This window comes from Enoplosus armatus, chromosome 11 (genome assembly GCF_043641665.1).
Source record: "Enoplosus armatus isolate fEnoArm2 chromosome 11, fEnoArm2.hap1, whole genome shotgun sequence".
Taxonomy (NCBI): Eukaryota; Metazoa; Chordata; class Actinopteri; order Centrarchiformes; family Enoplosidae; genus Enoplosus; species Enoplosus armatus.
This window is the reverse complement of record NC_092190.1, coordinates 21,901,486-21,922,550: the sequence shown is the minus strand read 5'-3', so window position 1 is coordinate 21,922,550 and position 21,065 is coordinate 21,901,486. Positions and strand designations below refer to the sequence as shown.

The 21,065-nt window shown below is 41.7% G+C and overlaps 3 protein-coding genes across 4 annotated transcripts; 2 read left to right on the top strand and 1 right to left on the bottom strand.

The window, feature by feature from the left end:
- Positions 1 to 573: 573 nt before the first annotated feature.
- On the top strand, positions 574 to 2,403 carry ybey (ybeY metalloendoribonuclease). 2 transcript variants are annotated; one of them, XM_070915082.1, is made up of 4 exons: positions 574 to 900; positions 1,123 to 1,254; positions 1,549 to 1,617; positions 1,992 to 2,403. In XM_070915082.1, exons 1-4 carry the CDS (start codon positions 691 to 693, stop codon positions 2,085 to 2,087), a joined length of 507 nt encoding a protein of 168 aa, XP_070771183.1. In that variant the 5' UTR covers positions 574 to 690; the 3' UTR covers positions 2,088 to 2,403. The 2 variants fall into 2 exon arrangements, with proteins under 2 accessions (XP_070771183.1, XP_070771184.1); XM_070915083.1 differs by having other exon boundaries at positions 1,549 to 1,623.
- Positions 2,404 to 3,748: 1,345 nt separating this feature from the next.
- Positions 3,749 to 13,608, bottom strand: usp37 (ubiquitin specific peptidase 37). The gene is made up of 23 exons (XM_070914848.1): positions 13,435 to 13,608; positions 11,999 to 12,149; positions 10,990 to 11,078; positions 10,781 to 10,914; positions 10,491 to 10,568; positions 10,127 to 10,215; positions 9,819 to 9,912; positions 9,381 to 9,536; positions 8,962 to 9,093; positions 8,601 to 8,724; positions 8,251 to 8,498; positions 8,018 to 8,135; positions 7,830 to 7,909; positions 7,437 to 7,601; positions 7,153 to 7,206; positions 6,811 to 6,958; positions 6,492 to 6,711; positions 6,024 to 6,190; positions 5,613 to 5,673; positions 5,160 to 5,275; positions 4,810 to 4,879; positions 4,496 to 4,634; positions 3,749 to 4,157 (listed from the first exon to the last, which is right to left on the bottom strand). The coding sequence occupies exons 1-23, from the start codon at positions 13,606 to 13,608 to the stop codon at positions 4,070 to 4,072; spliced, it is 2,895 nt and encodes a 964-aa protein (XP_070770949.1). The 3' UTR covers positions 3,749 to 4,069.
- A 1,279-nt stretch (positions 13,609 to 14,887) lies between these two features.
- On the top strand, positions 14,888 to 18,810 carry LOC139292494 (CCR4-NOT transcription complex subunit 9-like). Its single transcript, XM_070914845.1, has 8 exons — positions 14,888 to 15,222; positions 15,874 to 16,059; positions 16,198 to 16,313; positions 16,891 to 17,000; positions 17,089 to 17,198; positions 17,332 to 17,430; positions 17,544 to 17,635; positions 18,222 to 18,810. Exons 1-8 carry the CDS (start codon positions 15,205 to 15,207, stop codon positions 18,388 to 18,390), a joined length of 900 nt encoding a protein of 299 aa, XP_070770946.1. The 5' UTR covers positions 14,888 to 15,204; the 3' UTR covers positions 18,391 to 18,810.
- Positions 18,811 to 21,065: the final 2,255 nt, after the last annotated feature.

Sequence of the window (21,065 nt, the reverse complement as noted above, 5' to 3'; positions counted from 1 at the left end):
CACCCTGTCACGTTACAAGTAAACAGAACATTATGAAGACGCGACCGAATATAAATGCATGGTTTGGCCGCTAGCATAAGCTAACAACGCAAGTTAGCGTAGCAACGTTTGTTTCGTTGCCCTTGAAGTTGATATATTAATGCAACAAAAGTCCTCACGAAACACTGCTAAATTATGCAACTTTGATACGAAAAAAATCTCACCTTTCAGTTCGTGTTTGCTATGTTGATTTTTTTTTTTGGCTCAGTTCAAACACATTCTCCTACATCCGGTTCCGGTCCGACAAATCTTATGCTCCCCGCTCAATGTAAACTTTCGTTCCGCGGCTGCGACCGTTTCATTGCTCGAATAGCGTTTGGATGGGCAAGACACCATTTTCCTTACACGACAGAATATATTTAACTTCTCTTAACTATACCGTCATGTCTCCACAACCCGGAGAAAGCGTACGTAGTTAGTTTCGAGGAACTAAATGTTGATACTGCCGGGACGTGTCACCTTGAATTCTGCCTGGCCGGGAATGACTGAACATCGCTCGCGGCTAACGCAAAGCTGACCGACCGTTATCGTAAACCCACCGCAACAGAATTACTGTAACCGTCCGTCGTCGTCGGTGGATTAGTTATAACACTCACCTATGTCTCCAGATTTTTTAAAACGCCGCTTTCTCTCGTTAGGCCGAATTTTAATATGGGAGTAGTACTGCGGAATCTCCAAAAGGTGGTGCCTCTTCGTCGCGCCAGACTGCGCAAGGATGTTGACACATTGAGGCACATACTGGGCGTCCAGAAATTTGACCTGGGCATCATTTGTGTGGATAACCACAGGATCCAGCAAATTAATCACATTTATAGAAAGAAAAATGCCCCCACAGATGTCCTCTCATTTCCATTCTACGAGGTAAATATGACTCCATGCCAACATTTAAACCTATTAACTGGCTGCCACTTTCTTCCACAAGGTGTTCACTGGGCTACCCCCCCCCCCTTTTCCCTTCAATAAGGACGAGAATGTAGTGGGAGGGGGGTCACCAGGGTTGACAAAGACTTCTCTATTAATGATTTGTGTTTGGCCTTTCTTTAAAAAATAATCACAATTGAAATGATACTGTTGTGTTTTTAGGACCTGAGGCCTGGAAAGCTGCCCTGCCCCCTTCACAGAGATGAGCTGAACCTTGGGGACATTTTCTTGGGGGTGGAGTTTCTGATGAAGCAGTGTCAGGAGGAATCCCTCGATCTGCACGGAGCCCTGACTGTGAGTAGCTGCAGCACTGTACAGCATGCTCTCAGAAATGCAGCCTGTTGATTATTCCACTGACTTGTTTCTCATATTCAACCGTGTTCATTGACGTCCACCTACTGACAGACTTGCAGTGACATTTTCTTTCAAGGTGCACTTCTGCTACATTTAACAAATGATTATAACTTTAGATAAAGCTGCTTGGCTTCAGGTCTAAACTGTGACTCCCACCATCCTGTCTGTGTTTGCAGTGACATTTGCAGTGACATTAGCTGGCTTTAATCGTTCCTCTCTTGCCTCATGTTTTAGGTGGTCACAGCACACGGTATCTGCCACCTGTTGGGCTACCGGCACGAGACAGAGGAGGAATGGACTGAGGTTTGTGTGGAGATTAGAATCTTAATGTGAAAAACACAATTCAACCTAATAACAAAAACATCTATTACTGTCATCCCTTTTTACAGGGACTTTTTCTTTGGTATTACCATAAGTAGTTCCAGTAAAACTTCACCCAGAGTATTTCTCGTTGTTTTAGGGTGGAGGCAGACATTTTAAAACAAACATCCAAACAAAAGAAATTGAAAAACTAGCAGGAGAAAAGCTTAGATATCACAACACATCTGTTTCAACAACAAACTCTGCTCACATCATTGTTTCACGTCGTTGGCTTGTTTCTATGCAGCTTGGGTGCACCTTTATGAATTTGGAAACCACAATCTGATTTAAAATGTGAATTCTTAATTGGCTTCCAGATGCTGCAGAGGGAAAGCTACATTCTAAGTGAGTACAACAGACTCACAGGGAGACATCTGGAGCCACTGACAAAGCGATGCAGTCAGGATACGTGACAGTGACTGTCACCTGCTCACTCAACAGCTGCTCCAAGTGCACTACAGTGCTCGATATTGTTGTTCACAGTCCTTCAGCCAGGTGGACCACTGTTTTTATTCACTTTCATGGCCTCGTTCCTTAACAAATGTACACCGGATGCTGTCTTCTCCACACTAACAATGTGCAGCTACTTTTTTTTTTTTTTTTTTTTAAAAGGACTTTAACCACCTGGCAGTAGACATGCAGTGGTCTGACTTGTGGATGACCTTTTCAAACATCAAATTAAAAAGTCTGTGCACTTTCACTGTAATATTTTATTAAAATCTGCTTTAGGAAGAGTCATTTGTGTATGAAGGGTAGAAAAAGCTGTTCATGTTTACTTCACAGACACGTCATACCCTCTTTACACTGCATTTGGGACAGGATGCTCAGGAAAGCGCAATGTTGCAGAAATGTAAATCCAAGGCGGACATTTAAAAAAACAAAAAAAACCCAATTTGAGTAACTTCTGTCTGCTGTCATAATTGGGTATACGTTCATGGTGCGACAGAATACTGCACTTCAGGAGTGAGTCCATAATAATGCACGCTTCATAAAAACACAAATATATAAGGCTGGGTATCAACAATATCATATTACCCATGTCTTATGCTATATTATGTAGATCTTCTTCAGTTGTGGGGAGTTGAGGGAATAATTTGCTGTGGTCAGAATATGTCCAGCAGGCACCATGTTTCAGTGTGGCACATTAGCCATGGTGTACTGAAATGGGATTTTACAGTGGTAACAAAGAGAGCTGTACAACCAGTGTCTAATATTGGAACCAGAACAGGAATAAAATACTTCCTCCTTTAGCTCCATTCTATAAGCAAGCACGCCTGATAGGAACTAGCTGAACAGGGTTAGCAGAGGTCTATGGTGTTAAGTACTGTATACTGGCCACAAAGATGGTGAAATAAAAGACATTACACTATAGCTAGCTTCCCTGGTGGCGATATTAAGGACTTCTATTTGCCGTGGCGTATCTCGATGGGTTCATTAAGATAAGTCAACCCTATGCTGCAATAAATAGAAAATCTTGGCTTTTTATAAAGGAAAATCTGACTCACACATCGTTGAGGTTTGACAAACATATTCATAAACAACAAGGTTGTGCAACTTTCAAAGTAAAGCTTGTATACATATTTATAAAAGTTTTCTTAGGAGGCACAAGGTCAAAACCCCAAAAGAATAAAGTGGGTTTTACTGAGAAAAGCTCAGTAAAAACAGGCTTTGTTATTCAACTTACAGATATTTTTTCAAACCTATAATATGGAGACAACCACACACACAAATTAGTTCATAAGTCAAGCACAAAAAGCAACTGGGCAAATATCCACACACTCTGTGACAGAAAGCTGATTTGAATTGACCAGTTCAAGCCAGAACATAAATATTGCACCAAATGTACCCGCTAAATACAACAACCCTCTAACTCTATAATAGCTTATACTCCAACATAGAATATATCTTTATTTAGTTAATATGGGAAATAAAGGGTCTGCAAAACATACAATCCATGAAGCACCAGCAGCATCTGGTGGATAGTTGCTTCTAAGTGAAAGTCTGAATGAACGGCTTTAGAGTTTAAGTGTATCAAGAAACAAAGAAAGAAAAAAAAAAAACTTTACAAAAAACAGTTTGATAAAATCATAGCAAAGAAAAACTCCAGCCCCAAAAACAAAAAAATTTGATCCACTGAACATTTTTAACTGCATTTCTGGTATCTTAAAGAGTCTAGACAGTTGAGCACCTGTGTTGGCATTTACAGGTGCTAACTGAGCAGGGCATTTAGTGATTTGTAGAGGAAAAGAAGTGCCTGAAGACGACCAAAAAAGGACGGCAATCAGTAGTACTCAATGTTGTTCAGAGGAGAGCTCCATCTACAGGGGTTCAGCTGTGGATGTGTGTGTGTGTGTGTGTGTATGTGTGTGCGGGTGGGTGTCCAAAGACGCAGCGCTCAGAGGGGCTGCAGGACGTTCCTGCCTGCCTCCGAAGTGGTGCTGGCTCCAGATCTCTCCATTTCAGACAGCTGCTCAAACACATCCCTGAGGACACACAAGGTAATGTGTCAGAGTGTCAGTGTGTCACAGCCAGCTCATGTAATGCCCTCTGACATGAGCGCACAAATATTTAAAAACCTGCGACTCAAATTCACCTCTTAAGTGGTCAAAAACAGTTTAATGGAGCTTAAAGATTTTAAGCAATCAAATTATCCGACACACAACAACATGGAAAACAAATTCAGCCTCGGCGCCGCTACTGTACGTAACAAAAAAAGACCCTAACGCCTTGCATCAAAGACGCTGGTCAGGATCAAGCAGTTTCATTCTGGGCACAAATGCTACACTGACAAAGACGGCATCTGGAGAATCTGCCAACTCACTTGTGCATGTAGAAGAAGATGTATCCACTGCGGTCACGGTCTCGCTGGACGGCTGCTTCTTGTGTGCGCGACACGTCCAGGTCATTGTAGGTCAGCCACGACTGCTTCTTCATGTCGTACACGTCACTGATGTAATGGCCTAGGGTGGGAAATAAAAAAAAAATACATTCATTTGTGGACACTCGAGTGGGAACAGGTAGTGATGTGCCATGGCCATTGTCGCTATAAAACAACTCATATGCAGTAGCTGCATAAATATTGATACAGGATCTATCTACACATGGACAAAGACACAAATATACACAAGTGCTCACCAGAGGAGGAGCTGCTCCCAATGTGACTGACGACACTGATGAGTCTGAAAGAGTTGGCCAAGTCTCCACTCTGTGGATTACAGCGTTTATAAGCAGGTTACAATGACTGAAAGTGGTTCAGAGTAGCCAATGTACACATTATACTATTAGAAGAGCTAGAAAGCTTTAGCAGACTACTGCTTTTATATAGGAAGGAGTTTTACTTCAGTATGCTTGTGGTACATAATAGTTGCTTTTTACTTTAGTGTGGAAATAAAGTACAGGAATGGACTACCATTTCACTCCTGATCTAAACTGCTCGACTTGTTCAAAAGCACAAGGCAGGCGTGTGGCGGCAGCACGTCAACTACCTCAGCGTTCCTCTTCAGGTTCTCAGCCTCGGCTTCAGTGTACTCCATGTCCAGCACGTCCTCGTTGCCGGAATCATCATCTGAGCACAGCAGCTCAGGCAGAGAGTTGTTGAACTCTGTTGGGTGAGAGTGAGGTATCGATACTGATTAAACGTCGTCATTATGTGCTCTGAGAACTTATTGACAACATGTCTGATGAAAATTGCAGCTGTCAGTGTAAAGTTGTCAGCATGGGGTATTTTGCTTGTGTGAAAAAGAAAAAGGCCACGGGGAAAAAAAGAGAGAAGAAACTGCAATGAATTTGTGAGATAATGGATTCTCTAAACAGCCAGTCAGCCAAGTCTTGCTCACCGACTGCCTCCACCACCACTTTAACATACTCGGCCACCAGCTGACTACTGCCAACGGTGCCCGACACATACACAACAAGTCAAATGAAATCTTGGTCCATACCTTGCAAACTGAGCTCAGTGGCCCTCTTCAGATCATCATCCTCTCTCATCTCCTGGGCCTCCTACATGGGGTGAGGTGGACACGAGGTATTACATTATTGAGATTCAAGTCATGTCTGCTTGCTCATCAAGTACATGCTTCAGTGAGATCAATGATCATTTGAGGATTATAAAAGAGAGCTACTATAATGTAACACCAGCTCAGACTGGATGGTCAACGTTACTCATTAAGGATGGGGAAAAGGAAACATTTGATTTTGAACTGCAGTCTACGCAATTTACTATTTTAGTATATTTGACGCAGGTAATTGTTTCATGGCATTATGATGCTACAATATAGCATTTAGATTCAGCACCAACGTCCCACTCTTAAAAGGAAACCCTGCCGATGTCACGTGGCCTTTGATCTTACATGCTCCTGAAGGCTCTGGGCCAGAGCCTGCTGTAGTTCCTGTTCTTCCCTCTCCTGATCCAGACTGTACTGCTGGACCCAGTCTAGTTCCCCCTGCTGCTGCACACCCTCTGGAGTCTGGTTCTCCTTGTTCTCATCCATGGTTAAGTCCAGGGAATCCAGCACATCTACACAAGATCAACACGTACACAAGTCAGTTAACTTAGTACTTAAACACTACTGATGTTACACCCATATACTCGAGTTTAATAATGACAAAGTTACCTTGGTTAAGACATTCATATTTCAGCCAAACCAGTGTTTGTGTAAATGTATAAGCAGTGTGTACAAGTAAGACAACTGACTGATGCATTCATACAATCCCTCCATTATGCTGTCTTTACATTTTAAAAGACAAAGCTCAACAAAAAAAAAAACTGACTGCCTCCTGTAGAAACCCTGCCTACTGAATGTCTAAACCTGGACTACCTGCAGGCTGTTTGCCATCTGTCTCCAGCAGATCTGTATGGTAGGCCAGGTCATGGGCATCTGTGTCCCCAAAGCCTGTGTCGGGGCTGCTGGTTGGCTCATCCTCCAGGGGGGGTGGAGCCGAGAGCCCGGCCTCTTGACGACTCATCTCCAGGACGGCCGCCAGCATTTCATCATCATTTATGCCACTGAAGTCTGCTGAATCTATTGTTGCTCCCCGCTGAAAGCACATAAAACAGTGTCAAAACAGCAACAGAGACAAAAAAAAAGGGGGGGGGGGGCGCATCATAATTGTCGAGGTCTGTAGGCAAATGCTCACCTCCTCCGGTCGGTCATCATCGTCAGGCAGGCAGCTGCTGAGGCGCCGCTTGCGGCTCGCGATCACCTTTCTGTTAGGCTCTTCTTCACAGTCGGAGTCCAAGAGGATGGAGGTGCAGCTAGAGTTGGCCACTTTCCCTCCAATCCTTCTACACACACACAGTCATAAGTTCAGTGATCACACAAGGGGAAAAAAAAGTACCTAATCATGCAATATGTGACAGATTACACACACATTGCACAGCACACTTGGGAATTCAAAGAGTTATGGCCAGTGTAAACACTTCTTTCCGTTTCTGTTTAACATCATCATTTAAAAGTCTTGCAGAGCAGCAGTACTTACCGGAGAGGTGCTGAGGAGGAGTTGACCAACTGTGACGTTTTGAGTGTTCTGGACCTTTGACAACAACAAAGACAACATTTAGAAGCCCAATTATTCGCTGCTGGTTAATTAACCACCATCTCTCAGCTAATGGAGCCAAATCTAATGCATCCAGGTCAATTGTAAAGCTTTTACTGAAAACTAGACTGAATCACTCAATAGCTCAGGATGTTATTACCCCGAGTGTGGAATGCTTAAATGGTGTTATTCAGACATTTTATTTGAGGGTGTTTAGGATGTCTTACATGGAGGCTTGGGAACTCCAGCCGAGACTAATAGGGGGTCGTGTGGATTCAGTGCAGTGGGACAGCAGGGTCAGGTATCGGGGAATCACCACCTGCTGGCCCAGTTTGCTGTTCAGAGACAGCTGAGCGTTAAAGCTGTACCGTTTCAGGTGCAGGATGAGCACTCTGTGGGGAGAAAGGATCCGTCAGAAATCAAACAGTTATTGGCTTCTGTGTTTCTCAAGTGCTTCTTATATTCTACTGGTGATGCTAACAGGGCAGCTACTAAACATATGTTTGAAATGCAGTGCGCTTCTGCTCAACTCTGAAATATGTTCAACTTCAAGTACATGTCAATGAGTGTGACCACGTCTTATGGTGCATGTGCATTTTCCTCAGTCTGTATGTAGATACCTGGGCAGTTTGCTGAATTTATGCGTAACAGTTGCTGCTTTCCCGTTGCATTTTTCACATGAGTACTCAATTTCCTCCATCTGCAAAAGGAAAAAGTAACTTCTATCATTACATATTCAAACATTGTCCAGTTGAGGCCTGTTTGTTGCATGTAGGGATAGTATGACCTCTTTATGCAAAAGACTCACCCTAAAAAAGAGATCCAGAGAATCCTGGATAGAGCGAAGTGGGAGGGTTTTCTTTCTGCGTGGTAGGTCGATGGACAAGTCATTGAACTGCTCTCGCTTGGTCACCACCTCGCCACAGCTGCAAAACAAATATTTATTATCTCTAGAGCCACTAAAAGGTTTGGCAAATATATTATGATACATGATACATGGCAAGGATAAATTCGAGTGATCACACAGCAGACAGGCCTCACCCTTTGCAGATGATGGTGTGCTGCACCTCAAATTCCATGTTGACGGCCACAGGGCAGGTGTAGATGCGGGAGGTGTCCACCTCTTCACCGGGCTCTGCCTTGGCTGCCAATGACATTGCCTCCGGGCTACTGTCGCACACCACCGAGGACGATGAGGATGCCGCAGCTTCATTTGTCCAGCTCTTGTTCATTTTCTCCACATCGTCCTTCAACTGGTCCAAACACTGGCTCAGGAACTCATGAGCATCCTGGTGAACAGTGTGACATGCAACTTTATCTGTTACGGCACTTTTTTAAGTACCAGTAGATCACAACTGCTCTGATCAGTTGATTCTAGAGGCGGATCTTACATTTTGCATGTTTCCGGAGAAACGCTCAGCTGTGGAGGAGATGGCACTCTTCACTTTCCTCAGGAGGTCCTTTTTTGTCTCTGGACAGCCCACGTCCTTCTTGACCATAAGGTGAGCAAAACGCCTGAAGGAAGTGAAGGTATCACACAGGATAAAGCAAAACATGTTAAAACATTTCTCTTTGCAACTTCTCAATAAGTCAAAATTGCTGCAAGCACTTTTCAGCAGGTTTTGAAAAAAAAAAAAGATTATTCAAGTTCCTTTAACAACACAAAATGTGTTAATGTCCCTCCCCCCTTTGAGGGACAAATGACACTGTAGACATGGGCAGATCAAAGGCAGACAGAGCCTAACGTAGTACCTGAGCAATGCATTGATGGGCACCTTCTTCCATGGGATGCTCTGCCTCAGCATGTCATTAGAGAAGGAGGGCAGGCTGAAGAGGGACTGCAGGATGGCGTTCATGTAGCAAGTGTTGCCCAGGTTAGAGAAACTGCAATATATAAATGAAAGGATTTACAAAATAGATGACAAAAAAGGATACAAGAGAAAAAACATTGAAGGTCTTGAATTTGGATAACAACTGACTGTACCCTTTCCAGGATTTACAGAAACACGGCTTTCATGTCGTTACAAATGTTAATATTTCAAATTATAAAAGCTAAACTGATTCTTGGAGACAAATGTTTTTATTTTGGTTCACAATTTCCAAAATAAATGCAATCCAGTATCTCTTCAGATACACAGACTGGTTGTGGAGCCCATCTGGCTTATTCTTACCCTTGCAGTGGGGGCTGAGGCTGGGCCAGAGTGGAAGGCCTCTGCTTGTTCCAGCCACCGTAGTCCAGAGAGGGCCGTACCTTCTTGAAGGGAGTGGAGTGATTAGGCAGCAGGAGGCTTCTCTTAACTGTGGTGGACTGTGCTGTACTGGATGGCCTGCGGGAGATTTTAGTAAAAAATGATACTGATGTGAATCACGATGATAGGATTCTTCAACTTTAGATTTCAGAATTCCTTCAGTAATAATTGTGCATGCATAAAATAAACATGTGCAATAATGTCACACTATTCTCCTACTAGATGAAAAAGAGACACCAGCGTTGTGTTTCACTGCTCTGCTTGAGTATCCTTGTATGGACAAGCAAATGTGTGCTGAGCCCTCGCATTTAACACTGCTACTCTTTTTTTTTTTTTAGCTGACCACTAAAAAAAACTCACCTGTCCAGGAAAGAGTGGCTCTGGCTGTAGTCTTTAGTCACAGATCGGCTGCCGTAGAATGACGTTGGCTGAAGGGGAGTCGAACCCAGTGGAGCTGAGGTTAAGGACAACATAAAGTCAGTTTTAGGTCTGAATATAGAGGTTACTGTAACTATCTCTCAAAGTTACAAAATGTTCTCTAAAATCTCCAGACGTTACGCTGGTAAATACTTAAATTTAACATGCAAGATGAATTTTGCTAAATAATTGAAGTCATAACCAGTGGTATACAGATGTGTTGCTGCTGAGTTGTGGATGTAGAAGTTTACCTGAGCTCCTACTCTCTTCTGCCTGCTTCAGCTTATCTTTGCAGTTCATTAGAAACTTCCTGGATGGATCCGAAGTGGCCTTGTTGTTGCTAAGAAAATATATAAATGTTTTTTGGATGGTCGCCGAATGTGGAAACAGTGGAAGAATTTATAAAAACAAAAAATGTATCTACTTTGATCAACTATCAAAGGATTTCAGTTTTGCCGGTGATGGCCACATGTACAGGATAAAACTTACACAACCGTATATACATTAGCATACTGATATCTATTTTATCACCAGATGAGGAAACAAAATATACCAAATACCTAGATACCAGCTGCACTACAGTTCAGTCTGGGCAGTGAAGCGTGCTGCTTTTACCTTGAGGAGTCATTTTCCTTGGGGTAGTCCTCAGTCAGGTCACTTTCAGAGTTAAGGAGTCTCTTTCTCTTCTCGCTCCTGAAAAACAGTGACACGTAACAGTTCATGTCACAAGCCTGAACTGACCACTCCTAAATTGGAAAGTTCCTTTCGGGGGACAGACGCATGCAGGAAGATTGTCACAAGGAATGCAGGCCAAGAGCCCATTAATGTTGTCCGTAGAAAGAAACGATCAAATTGTTCACATGACATAGTTTGCACAGCCAGTGCAACATGATTTTCCATCATACCTATTCTCTGAGAGTCCAGTGCGAGTGGGAGTGGAGGCAGCTCTACTCGGGCTGCCCAGAGGCTTCCGTGGTGTGTTGTCCTCCCGGCCTTCTGCGCTCTGCCGCCTCGGTGTTGTCTGGAACATGTTAGGAGTCTGGATAATTAAATCGAAAGTAAGCAGACGGTTGTCTAAATATTGTTAAAAATGTGGTTTTGTGTTCTTGCTCACCTGTCTCTCCCCTGACGGACTGGTCTCATTTTTCACAGAGCGGTTCCCAAGCACACTGAAGTTTGCACTTCCATGGGATGATTTTAAAACTGCAAAATTAAGACAGAATAAGACCTCAGGACATGTGAATGAAATGAATCTTTGAACAATTAAGATATGAAGAATTTGGTTATGAATTTCCATAATATTTTGCTTTAAGCTAGCACAAACTGAGCTGGCTGTGTGTGCTCATTTCACTGTGGTTGTATGTACAAAACAAATCTGTAATGAAGGGTAGTTGTAAACTAGAAAGAGTTGCATCTTTGAACTGCTTTTAATGTAATATTTTTGGAGCATGGTTGAGCAATGCTTTGTGTGATGTGTAGAATATTGTGATTCAAGTCCTTGTTTTAAAAACTAAAATCTTAAAATAGAAGCCTGCTGTCCCCGAACATGAAGTGGGCCCTGTAGGAAAGCGGTGGGATGGGAGTTATTAAATTATGCTGCCACAATTGAGATGGGAAAAGGAGCTGGCGGGAGTCAGGGAAAACATGACCAAAGTCATTTGATAGGCTGTTGTCATTCCAGCATGGAGGTAAGGATGTAGGATTATTTGATTTAAATTCAGAAAATAAACAGCCTGTTTTGACAAATTGGTGCCAGATCAGCTGAGAGAGGTTCAACGCACTGCTGTCTGTTATTTTCAGAACAAACCAAAACAAGTTCCCCCCAGACACTATTTTGCAAGGGCACCATCCTGCATCCCAACCAATCACAGAGCATTTTTTCCCCTATCCCACATAAAGCTTGGGTATATTTCTGGAGAAATTCTGTCCTGAAATTGTGCAAATCTGCAACAATTCAACATTACCTTGAGAAATACAACTGAAGTAAAACTGTCACTGACAATAATGACTTTACACTCATCAAAATCAACAGTGGATAGCTAAGATCACAAAAAAGAACCTTCTCGTTCACCAAATCGCTGTGAACCATCAACAAAGCTTAAAATGAACAGAGGTGTACTTACTTGTCTTTGCCTGCTTCAGCTTTTCCAGGTATTCTTTAGTCTTCTGAAGCAAAGTCTGGGGCATCTTATCCAGGGTGATCACACTGTTGTCCTTCAAAGTCAGCATGATTCGGCTTAAATTCTGGTTGATGTGCTTCACATTCTGGTTCAGCTGAGGGCAGGAAAACATTACAAGATAGTCAAAAAATGAAAAAAGGAAAAGAATTTTCCTATAAAGTGTTATGACGAAATTAATTTGCTTGGATTTTAACTATACATCAGTTATGATACGTTATGATATGAGTTATGATATGATATGTTTCTTTGGGAATACTGACAACTGCCACCCCTCTGCAAGGGGCAAGCTGTAAACCTTTAAAAGCCACCCTTTAAGTCTGCATGAATGATGCAAAACAGAGCAGTGCATAATTTCAAAAAGGAAAAACAATAGGGGTGTTTTGGTGAATCAGTGGTCTAAGGCACATGAAAAAATATCATTTGATTAAGTATGATCGCTTAGTACGATCCAGAAGCTTATATTTCCCCCAAAATGTGGGTAAATGTGGGTAAATTAACAGCTTTGTTTCAATCCTAACACATGACCCTTTAGCTTGTGAGCAACCGTGAGTGTTGGTTGAATTAAACTAACCTGGCACTGTGTGGCATGAAGTGAACCTACAAGGTCGTCGTCACAGTGTATTAGGCCTTTATAAAGTGCTATCCTTCAGATCCCTCTCATCCTAATCTAGCACTTTTCAACAATTTATTTGGCTTTTTTGAGCAAATTACAGCACAAGTTAGCAAGACAAACAGTTTTTGATTTAGGTTGTGTTTTGATATAATCACATGCAAGGTTTCTGGCAGGATTTTATAGGTTGGCTAGAAACACAGCTCTACTCATAGTCAACCAAACGTTAAGTGTGTTGTCCTCTGTTTTTACTCAACATTGTTCAACATGTACTCTTTTCTGACTGCGAGAAAAAGAATCCTGTACATTGTCGATCATTTGAGCTCACTTTAACAACATTACAGTCCTCATACCTTCAGTCCGTAACTGACTGCAAATACTTAAAAAAGTCTGTGTAGGTTTGTGGAAATAGTCATAATATGTGGAGCATCTAGTCTTTGTGGTGTGTTCTTAACTTGCGTTTTATACTACATTTTTCAGTATCATTTTTGCAATTGCTGTTGAAACCCTTGAAATTGACAAAGTAAATAACGGCAGAGTTAAGGGGCAGAGAGATAATAAGGTGGTATGTTACTGCTTGTTGTGTGAGCTAGCCATTACTTGAGTAAAGTACATGCATCAACAACCTACTATATCACCTGCTTTCCTTGAGGTTTCTGATGTTTAGATAATGAAGGGAGACACATCAAAGACTGCTCTAATCAAATTTTAAGTGGAGGTTCTCAAAATATTATAATTAAAATTACAAACCAAAAAAAAACAACAATACCTGGAAAGTTTTGGAAGCTCCGCCACAGTTGAATCTTAGACAGAGGTTGACCTTGTTGTCCTTTTCCAGAATCTCAAAAGTTCCCTCTTTCCATCTGGTGGTGCCCAGGTCCATGCTGGTAAGGCGGATCTTAACAGCGCCACCGCTGGAGAGTTTAGGCACAGTGGTTGCCATGGCTTACTATCCAGTTGGTGCACTTTGGAGGCAGGGACTTGTGGTCCAACAAATCCTAAACAAGAAGGAAATTAAAGCAACTCTGTCAGTACAACCACAGTGAGTCATTGATGACTCTCTCCATGTCTAGTGTACACAGAGTGGATTATAAATGTCATGCTCTAATCATATCAGTGCCACTGAATTTCCGTCATAACTGCCATTTCTCCACAGAGAGATGTTATTAAAGTAGGCTAACGCACTCAATGACGAAATGATGCTGATTTGAAAGAAATCAGTACTAACATTGCACGGCTTATTAAAATCACAAAACACGTATAAACTGGAAGTTTGCGCTACTCGGCTAAAACAAAAAAACATTAATAACGCAATTAAGCTAGCTCGCTAATAGCCAGCGCTTCACTACTGAGCGCTTGTTCAAAGTCAAAACAAACTCCAAGTCAACCACAAGCAACGTAACGTTAGCACAACAGCTAAACAGCACAGGTACATTGTTTAACGGCTCATCAAAACACAGACGATACACATTTTGACAAACGGGGTGAGTGTTTTAAAAAGTGGGGAAACTCACGCCACTTGTGTTAGCTAGCTAGCAGTTCCATTTAGAACCAATGAAGCCTGGTTTGCATTAGCCATCAAACTAGCCCAATGGCCAATCTGTATCGCGGCAGCAAAAACGAGCGAAGGTGCAAGGTACATTAAAGACCAACGTTCAATACTTATAGATTGGTGAACGTTATTCTGACAAGGCGAACAGCCACAAAAATGTGCAAAACCAGCAAAGTTACGGAGAGCAAGCCAGGGTGATACTGTAGCGAAGCCGAATGTCTGGGATGCTGATAATGTCGTCCCTTCATCTACAGACGCTGAATGGATGGAGGAGGCCGACATTAGCAAATCGGCTAGCAGGCTAGCGGGAGCTAGCTAACTGGCTAATTTGCCTGATTGTAATTTGGTGATGAAAACAGTGTCACGGTTTGATTACATCGTCGCAGTTCTTTACCTGTCGATGATATGTGCTCGTCTTGAAACTTTTGAATCACAGTATTGTTTTCGTGGGTCCTCCGAGGGCAGAAAGTTTGTTTTGCCGGCATTCACCTGCTCCCCAGTACGTATGTTGTTGACAGTGGACCCGCACACGACGCCTCGCAACACTGCGCGATGATGGCGGGAATGTGAAAATTTACAACGGAAATGATAACCGAGAGTGCGTCCGATCCTCCTCTCGCGATATTTTGATTAGTTGTATTTAGGTTGCCTCCATTGCATCTAATAGAAACTCGCTGCTGGATTATGTTATCTGATCAATAGCAGTTGTAAGCTGTTGAGCAAATTATCGATACACACAAATGAGAACATTAACGTTTTGTTATCCCGTTAACTAAAGGAAGTTATGCTGCTTGTAATACCGATGTACGCGCGTACTGGATTCCGGTTGTCAAGACACTTAGCAGCTAGCTTAGGCTAGCTGCCTGTACTGTGTGTTAGTTACGCCAACTTTGTTTAATTGCAGCCACATTAGTTTGCCACTACACCACTCTTCAGCGGATACTGTAGTTTTTAACGACACTTTTGGATCACAAAGAGCTTCAGAGAATGCTGGCCACGGGAGCAGTGAGTATTGAATAACAGCGTACTGTATGGTACCAGCCGTTATGACATACATTTCCCCCCTTTGTTTCCCCTTACGTTGCTTTAAGGTTGTTAAAACCATTATTCAACACTGTCTCTGTCTGTTTCATGTTCCAACTCTTAATTGAAGCTTCATATGAGATATTTAAATCCAAGACTCCATGTGTTGTGAGGCGGCACCATTCGGCCAAATGGAAATATTCAATATCAATCTATTCACATTTCCCCAATTCAGCCTGACATATTGGGTATATTTTGAAACTTGGGGATCTCCACCAGAGCTTAGAATAAAGTTTTTTGCACATAATAATAATAATAATAATAATAATAATAACGATAATAATAATAATGAGAGCTCAGTAAAACTGCCATTTTATTCACAATGGCGCTAGGATAAAGCTGTTCCCTCATAAAATCAGTATATTTTTGAGAAGGCTACCTTTATGAATTATGTGATGCCATATTGTAGATATGTCTAGTGATAACAGACATAAAATACGTATGCTACATTGTTCTAATAAGCAAAATAATGTCCTTTCTCATAGCATTATATTGATACACAGTAGTTATCCAAGTTTTAATTGCATGGTGATGATAAAAGCATTTGTTGATTATTTTCCCTTCCTTTTACAGGCTGTAACTAACGTCACAGCCCTGGCCCAGGTGGATCGGGAGAAGATCTACCAGTGGATCAATGAGTTGTCCAGTCCAGAGACCAGAGAAAATGCCTTGCTGGAGCTAAGCAAGAAACGCGAGTCTGTGCCAGACCTGGCACCAATGCTGTGGCACTCCTGTGGCACCATTGCTGCCCTTTTGCAGGTATGACCCATGACCCACGTCCCATCCCAAGCTGTAGCACATCTCTTTCACTATATTTGTCATTATATCTGCTGTTGTGTGGCCTTGATGATAAGTTTAACTGATTTCTTTCCATATCTTATTTCGTTTTCTTCTTAGGAAATAGTGAACATCTATCCGTCTATAAACCCACCTACGCTTACAGCTCACCAGTCTAACAGAGTGTGCAATGCCCTGGCACTTCTGCAGTGTGTTGCCTCACACCCAGAGACAAGGTAATGGGGACTTCAGTGTAGTGAAATATTGCAGTGGTTTTTGTAACTGACTTGTACCAATTAATGCTAGAGATGGCAGACGCTTTAGAAGCTACAACCATGTAAGCCTCCAGAAAGATGCTGCTCCTTTTAATCTATCTTTTCCACTACATATGACATAATTTGCTCTGAAGTTTTGTTGAAATCTCAGGAAATGGTTCAGTTATCATCCAGACATAGTCACTGGCAAAACATGTCAATGAGATTTGTTTGAAGGTTTTGGGTGTTTCATGTGACAGTATAATTCTTCAGTGAATGTGAAAGGAAACGCCAGAACTGACCTCTTTATCAGACATGCCACATGGCTCACTTCCTTTTTAAAAATGTGTATATGTATAATGCAGTGTCTTACATCTGAGAAGTGGGCTTTTAATCCCTCTTCTTCATGAAGCCAATTGCTTGTATTGTTAATTTAGGTTTTTGTTTTTGTTTCCATTGAAGGTACAAAGTTAACCTCAGAGCTTATGTCTGATATTTACCGTGTATGCAAGTCTGGTCACATTGATTAAAATGCTTTTCCTTCTTTGCTCCTTAACAGGTCGGCGTTTCTTGCTGCTCACATCCCTCTTTTCCTTTACCCTTTCCTGCACACTGTAAGCAAGACACGGCCGTTTGAGTACCTGCGACTGACCAGCCTGGGAGTTATAGGTACACTTTACTTCTGCTTAGCGGTTTTATTTCCACAAAACTGTGTCTTCATTATTCTTATCAAGCCGTCTTTCTGTGGTCGCTGCAGGTGCCTTAGTCAAAACGGATGAACAAGAAGTGATTAACTTCCTCCTCACCACTGAAATCATCCCACTGTGTCTCCGCATTATGGAATCAGGCAGTGAGCTCTCCAAGACGGTACTTAACTGTTCCAGCTGCTTTTCAAACGGTCCTCTAACGGACTTATACACTAACTTGATTGTTAGTATACAGTTAATAGTTAAAACACGTGCCTAACATTTCACCCTCTTCACTTCATTTTGTTTGGCAGGTTGCTACTTTCATACTGCAGAAGATCCTGTTGGATGACACAGGTCTGGCCTATATATGTCAGACGTATGAACGTTTCTCCCACGTGGCCATGATCCTTGTAAGTATCCCTTGAGAAATGTGTGAATTTTACCCTGCTGGTCAGATGATGGCACAGCGCTTACAAGAGAAGATCCTCTGTTACATTATGATGTTTCATATTTTTCTTTGCAGGGCAAAATGGTGCTCCAGCTCTCCAAAGAACCATCAGCGCGCCTGTTGAAGCATGTTGTCCGCTGCTACCTCCGCCTGTCAGATAATCTCAGGTAGAGCAGTGTTTTGTAGACACAGTATAGTATACGTGGTCACCTGTTTTAACTTTGGCTCTTGATTGAGGGATGATCTGTATATGATACGCTCCGGTCCCTCATGGCCCTGGAAACTAGTATCTGGTCAGAAAATATCAAGGATTTGATCAGGACTTGCCACTAGGAGGAGCCATGACATAAATACAGTGTGTGGTGCCTGTCAGTTAAATGGCTTGTCAGCCTGTGGTTGGAACTTAATGTTTGCACACTAATTGTAACAATTACTTAATGACCTAGAAGATGTATTTATTGCCATTTTGATAATGAATTTCCAATGAATGTTTGGTGGTTACAGGCTTATAGATGCTAAGCTAGCCACCTTTTCTCCTCTTTATATCATTATGAAACAAATACTTTTGCTCTTTTGGGCTGATTTTTCCACACGTGCATGTAATCTCGATGTAGGTAGAGACATACAGACTTTTTAAAAAAGGTTTACCTCTTGCTGCCATGTGGAGCAACCATCATGAGAAGCTGTTTTCTAGCGAGATGTTGTTGACAGAAAAGTACATTTGTTTTGTGACATGTGGTGTTCTGTCCTCAGAGCCAGAGAAGCGCTGCGTCAGTGTCTGCCAGACCAGCTGAAAGACAGCACCTTCGCCCAGGTGCTGAAGGACGACACCACCACGAAGCGCTGGCTGGCACAGCTGGTTAAGAACCTGCAGGAGGGTCAAGTCACCGACGCTAGGGGCATCCCACTGGCTCCGCAGTGATGGGGACAAAGTGCTTACAGCTGATACCGAAGGACTCCCTCATCACTGTCTAGATTTTGTATTTTGCGAAATGTGATGCTAAGACTGTCTGAAAAGTGAAGGACGGAAGATGTTTTTGCTTTTGGATCGATTGATTAATTTACACCAGTTTTTCTGCCAGTATGTCATGAGGTCACTGTCACAACTGAAAACCAGTTTTTTAAGAGCCAGACTGATTGGTTGGATTTTCAAAGCTGATACTGATACTTGAGAATAATTGAAATCCAATGATGATATATTGGCTGGTATTTGCTTATGAATGTTCTGTTAATATCGGTCAGTTTTCTTTCCGTCTGTCTCTCTAACTTTCTGTAACATTCCACTTGAAAGCAGGCTGTCATTTTTTGCTTCTTTCATTTCAAATAAGACTTTTTAATCTTCTCTATGACTGCTGGTGTCTCTTTTCTTTTGGTCTGGTATTAGTGATGCAGTGGATGTATTTCTGTACAGTTTTATGTTTTTACTGGTCACTTTGTTTGGTGGCTCAGTAAAATGATTTCTGTCCAGAGAGAAATCTCAGAAGCTGGTTCTTGTTTTCCACCCAGCTCAGGGTATGAATAGTTCCCCTGACACGTAGTAAGAGGAACTGCTTTCTGTCTCATCCACCAGAAACACAGAGTGACATCTGAGTTTGATGGACATTTCTTTGTTAATGTATTGTTGAGCTAGTGGCAGGAAAGGTTATCCAATGTAGCTTTACAAAGTTTCTTCTTTTTGTCAATTACAAATGTGTATATTTCATAATCATTTTCAAAAACACACACACATATAATATACATAGTAATGCTTGTATACTGTTGGTATACATGCATTACTATGTATAGGCTGGTCAGCATGATTTGAGTAGGGCCACAACTAACAATTATGATCCTTACAGGTTCATGACTTGATCACTCGATCAATCATTTAGTCTGAAACATAGTGAAAAACGTTCTGTCCGATTAAAGGACGTGGTGGAAGAGGCACTCGGGTCTTTTACTTCAGTAGAAGTGCAGAAACACTCACAAGTTCTGCATTTGAATTTGTAAAAGTAAAACTGCAAAAGTGTTAGCGTGAAAATATATAAAGTGCCAAAAGTAAAAGTATTCATTTTGCAGACTGGCCCATTTTAGAATGATGTATATTATATTAGTGGATTATGATTATTTATGAAGTAATGAGTTCATCACTTAAATGTTGCAGCTGCATGTGGAGAAATTTGAAAAGCTTTATATATATATTACTTTATATACTGCTGTATAGTTTGTGAATTGCCCCCTGGAGATCAATCAATCAAGTCTATTATTGATAAAATAATATCAGGATTTATTTATCGATTATCTTTTGTAGCATTAATCTGAATCTGGAAAGTAACTGATGTTATCAAATAAATATATTGGAGTAAAAATGATAATGTTTGCCTCTGAACTGTAGTGGAGTAGAAGTAAAAAGTAGCTGAAAATGGAAGTACTCAACTAAAGTACAAGTACCTCAAAATTGTACTGAGTTACTTTTCACTACTGCCAACCAAAAAGCAAAACATGTCCAACTTAAAGTGATACAAAACATGAAAAAGCAGCAAATCTTCAAATCTAAGAATCTGAGACCAGGGAATACTCATTTCTGTCAACTGATTTATCAATTATATTTATATAATATCATAATTATTATCATCTATTTTTGAGTCTTGGCTCAACAAACGCAGCAGCATGTTGATGAGTCACGCGACGCTGTGTAAATAAAGAAAAACATCTGTTTTTTAATTGGGGGGCATTTTTCAGCCAAAGTTTTGAAGTTTCTAAATTGGGTCCATTATTTGTCAGTCAGATGAGGGAGTGGCTCAACTCCGTCTAACAGCCCCACCGACTGCACTGACCTCTTTTCCTTTTACCGGTACATTAACGGATTGATGCCCCCATAGGTTCCATTATCCTCGCAGCGACTGAGATGGACAACATGCATCGCGGAAACACCTACGCTCGAGCCCTCCATTTGTGAGCAAGTCTGATCCCCACAGGAGACGTTCCTAAGTGTGCATCTTGTGTTTTTGTCCGTTTACCTTTTATGAGCAAAGAGCCACAGTAGCTGAAGTCATTATGGGCCCGGTCCAGGGAGCCTTTCAAATGGAAGAGTACATTAGCTGGACTGGGTGAGGAAAGGGGAAAGTGATGTTTTCCACTTATGTGTTGCTATCTGTGATTCAGACGGCCACTAATATTCACTTCACTCATTTGTTTGCATTTTAAAACAGGTTCAAATTAGACTATAATCACTGCATTTTCACATGCATGCTGGAGTAGCGGAGAAATATAAACTAGAATGGGCATTGTAATAAAAAACGACATCTAACTGGCTGTCTGCCATTCAAGGCTCTGCTCTGCAGCATGAGTCACACTGCCAACTTCTACAGTGTCGTCCTTTATCAGTCTTTAATCAGACCTTTGCAATCTTCAGTTATCATCAGGTAGATATCGGGTTTAGCCCGATCCGCTGTGTTATCAGGAAAAGGGAGCAGAATTCTTAAAAAGCAGGAGTCCTCTGTTGACTTGTGACTGATTCTGCAGATGGGGATTTTGTTTTCATGCACGATATGTGTTTCTCATTGTTTTATAATTTGGCTTCTTTCCTCAACACAGCAGACCTCTTCCCAGAATTGT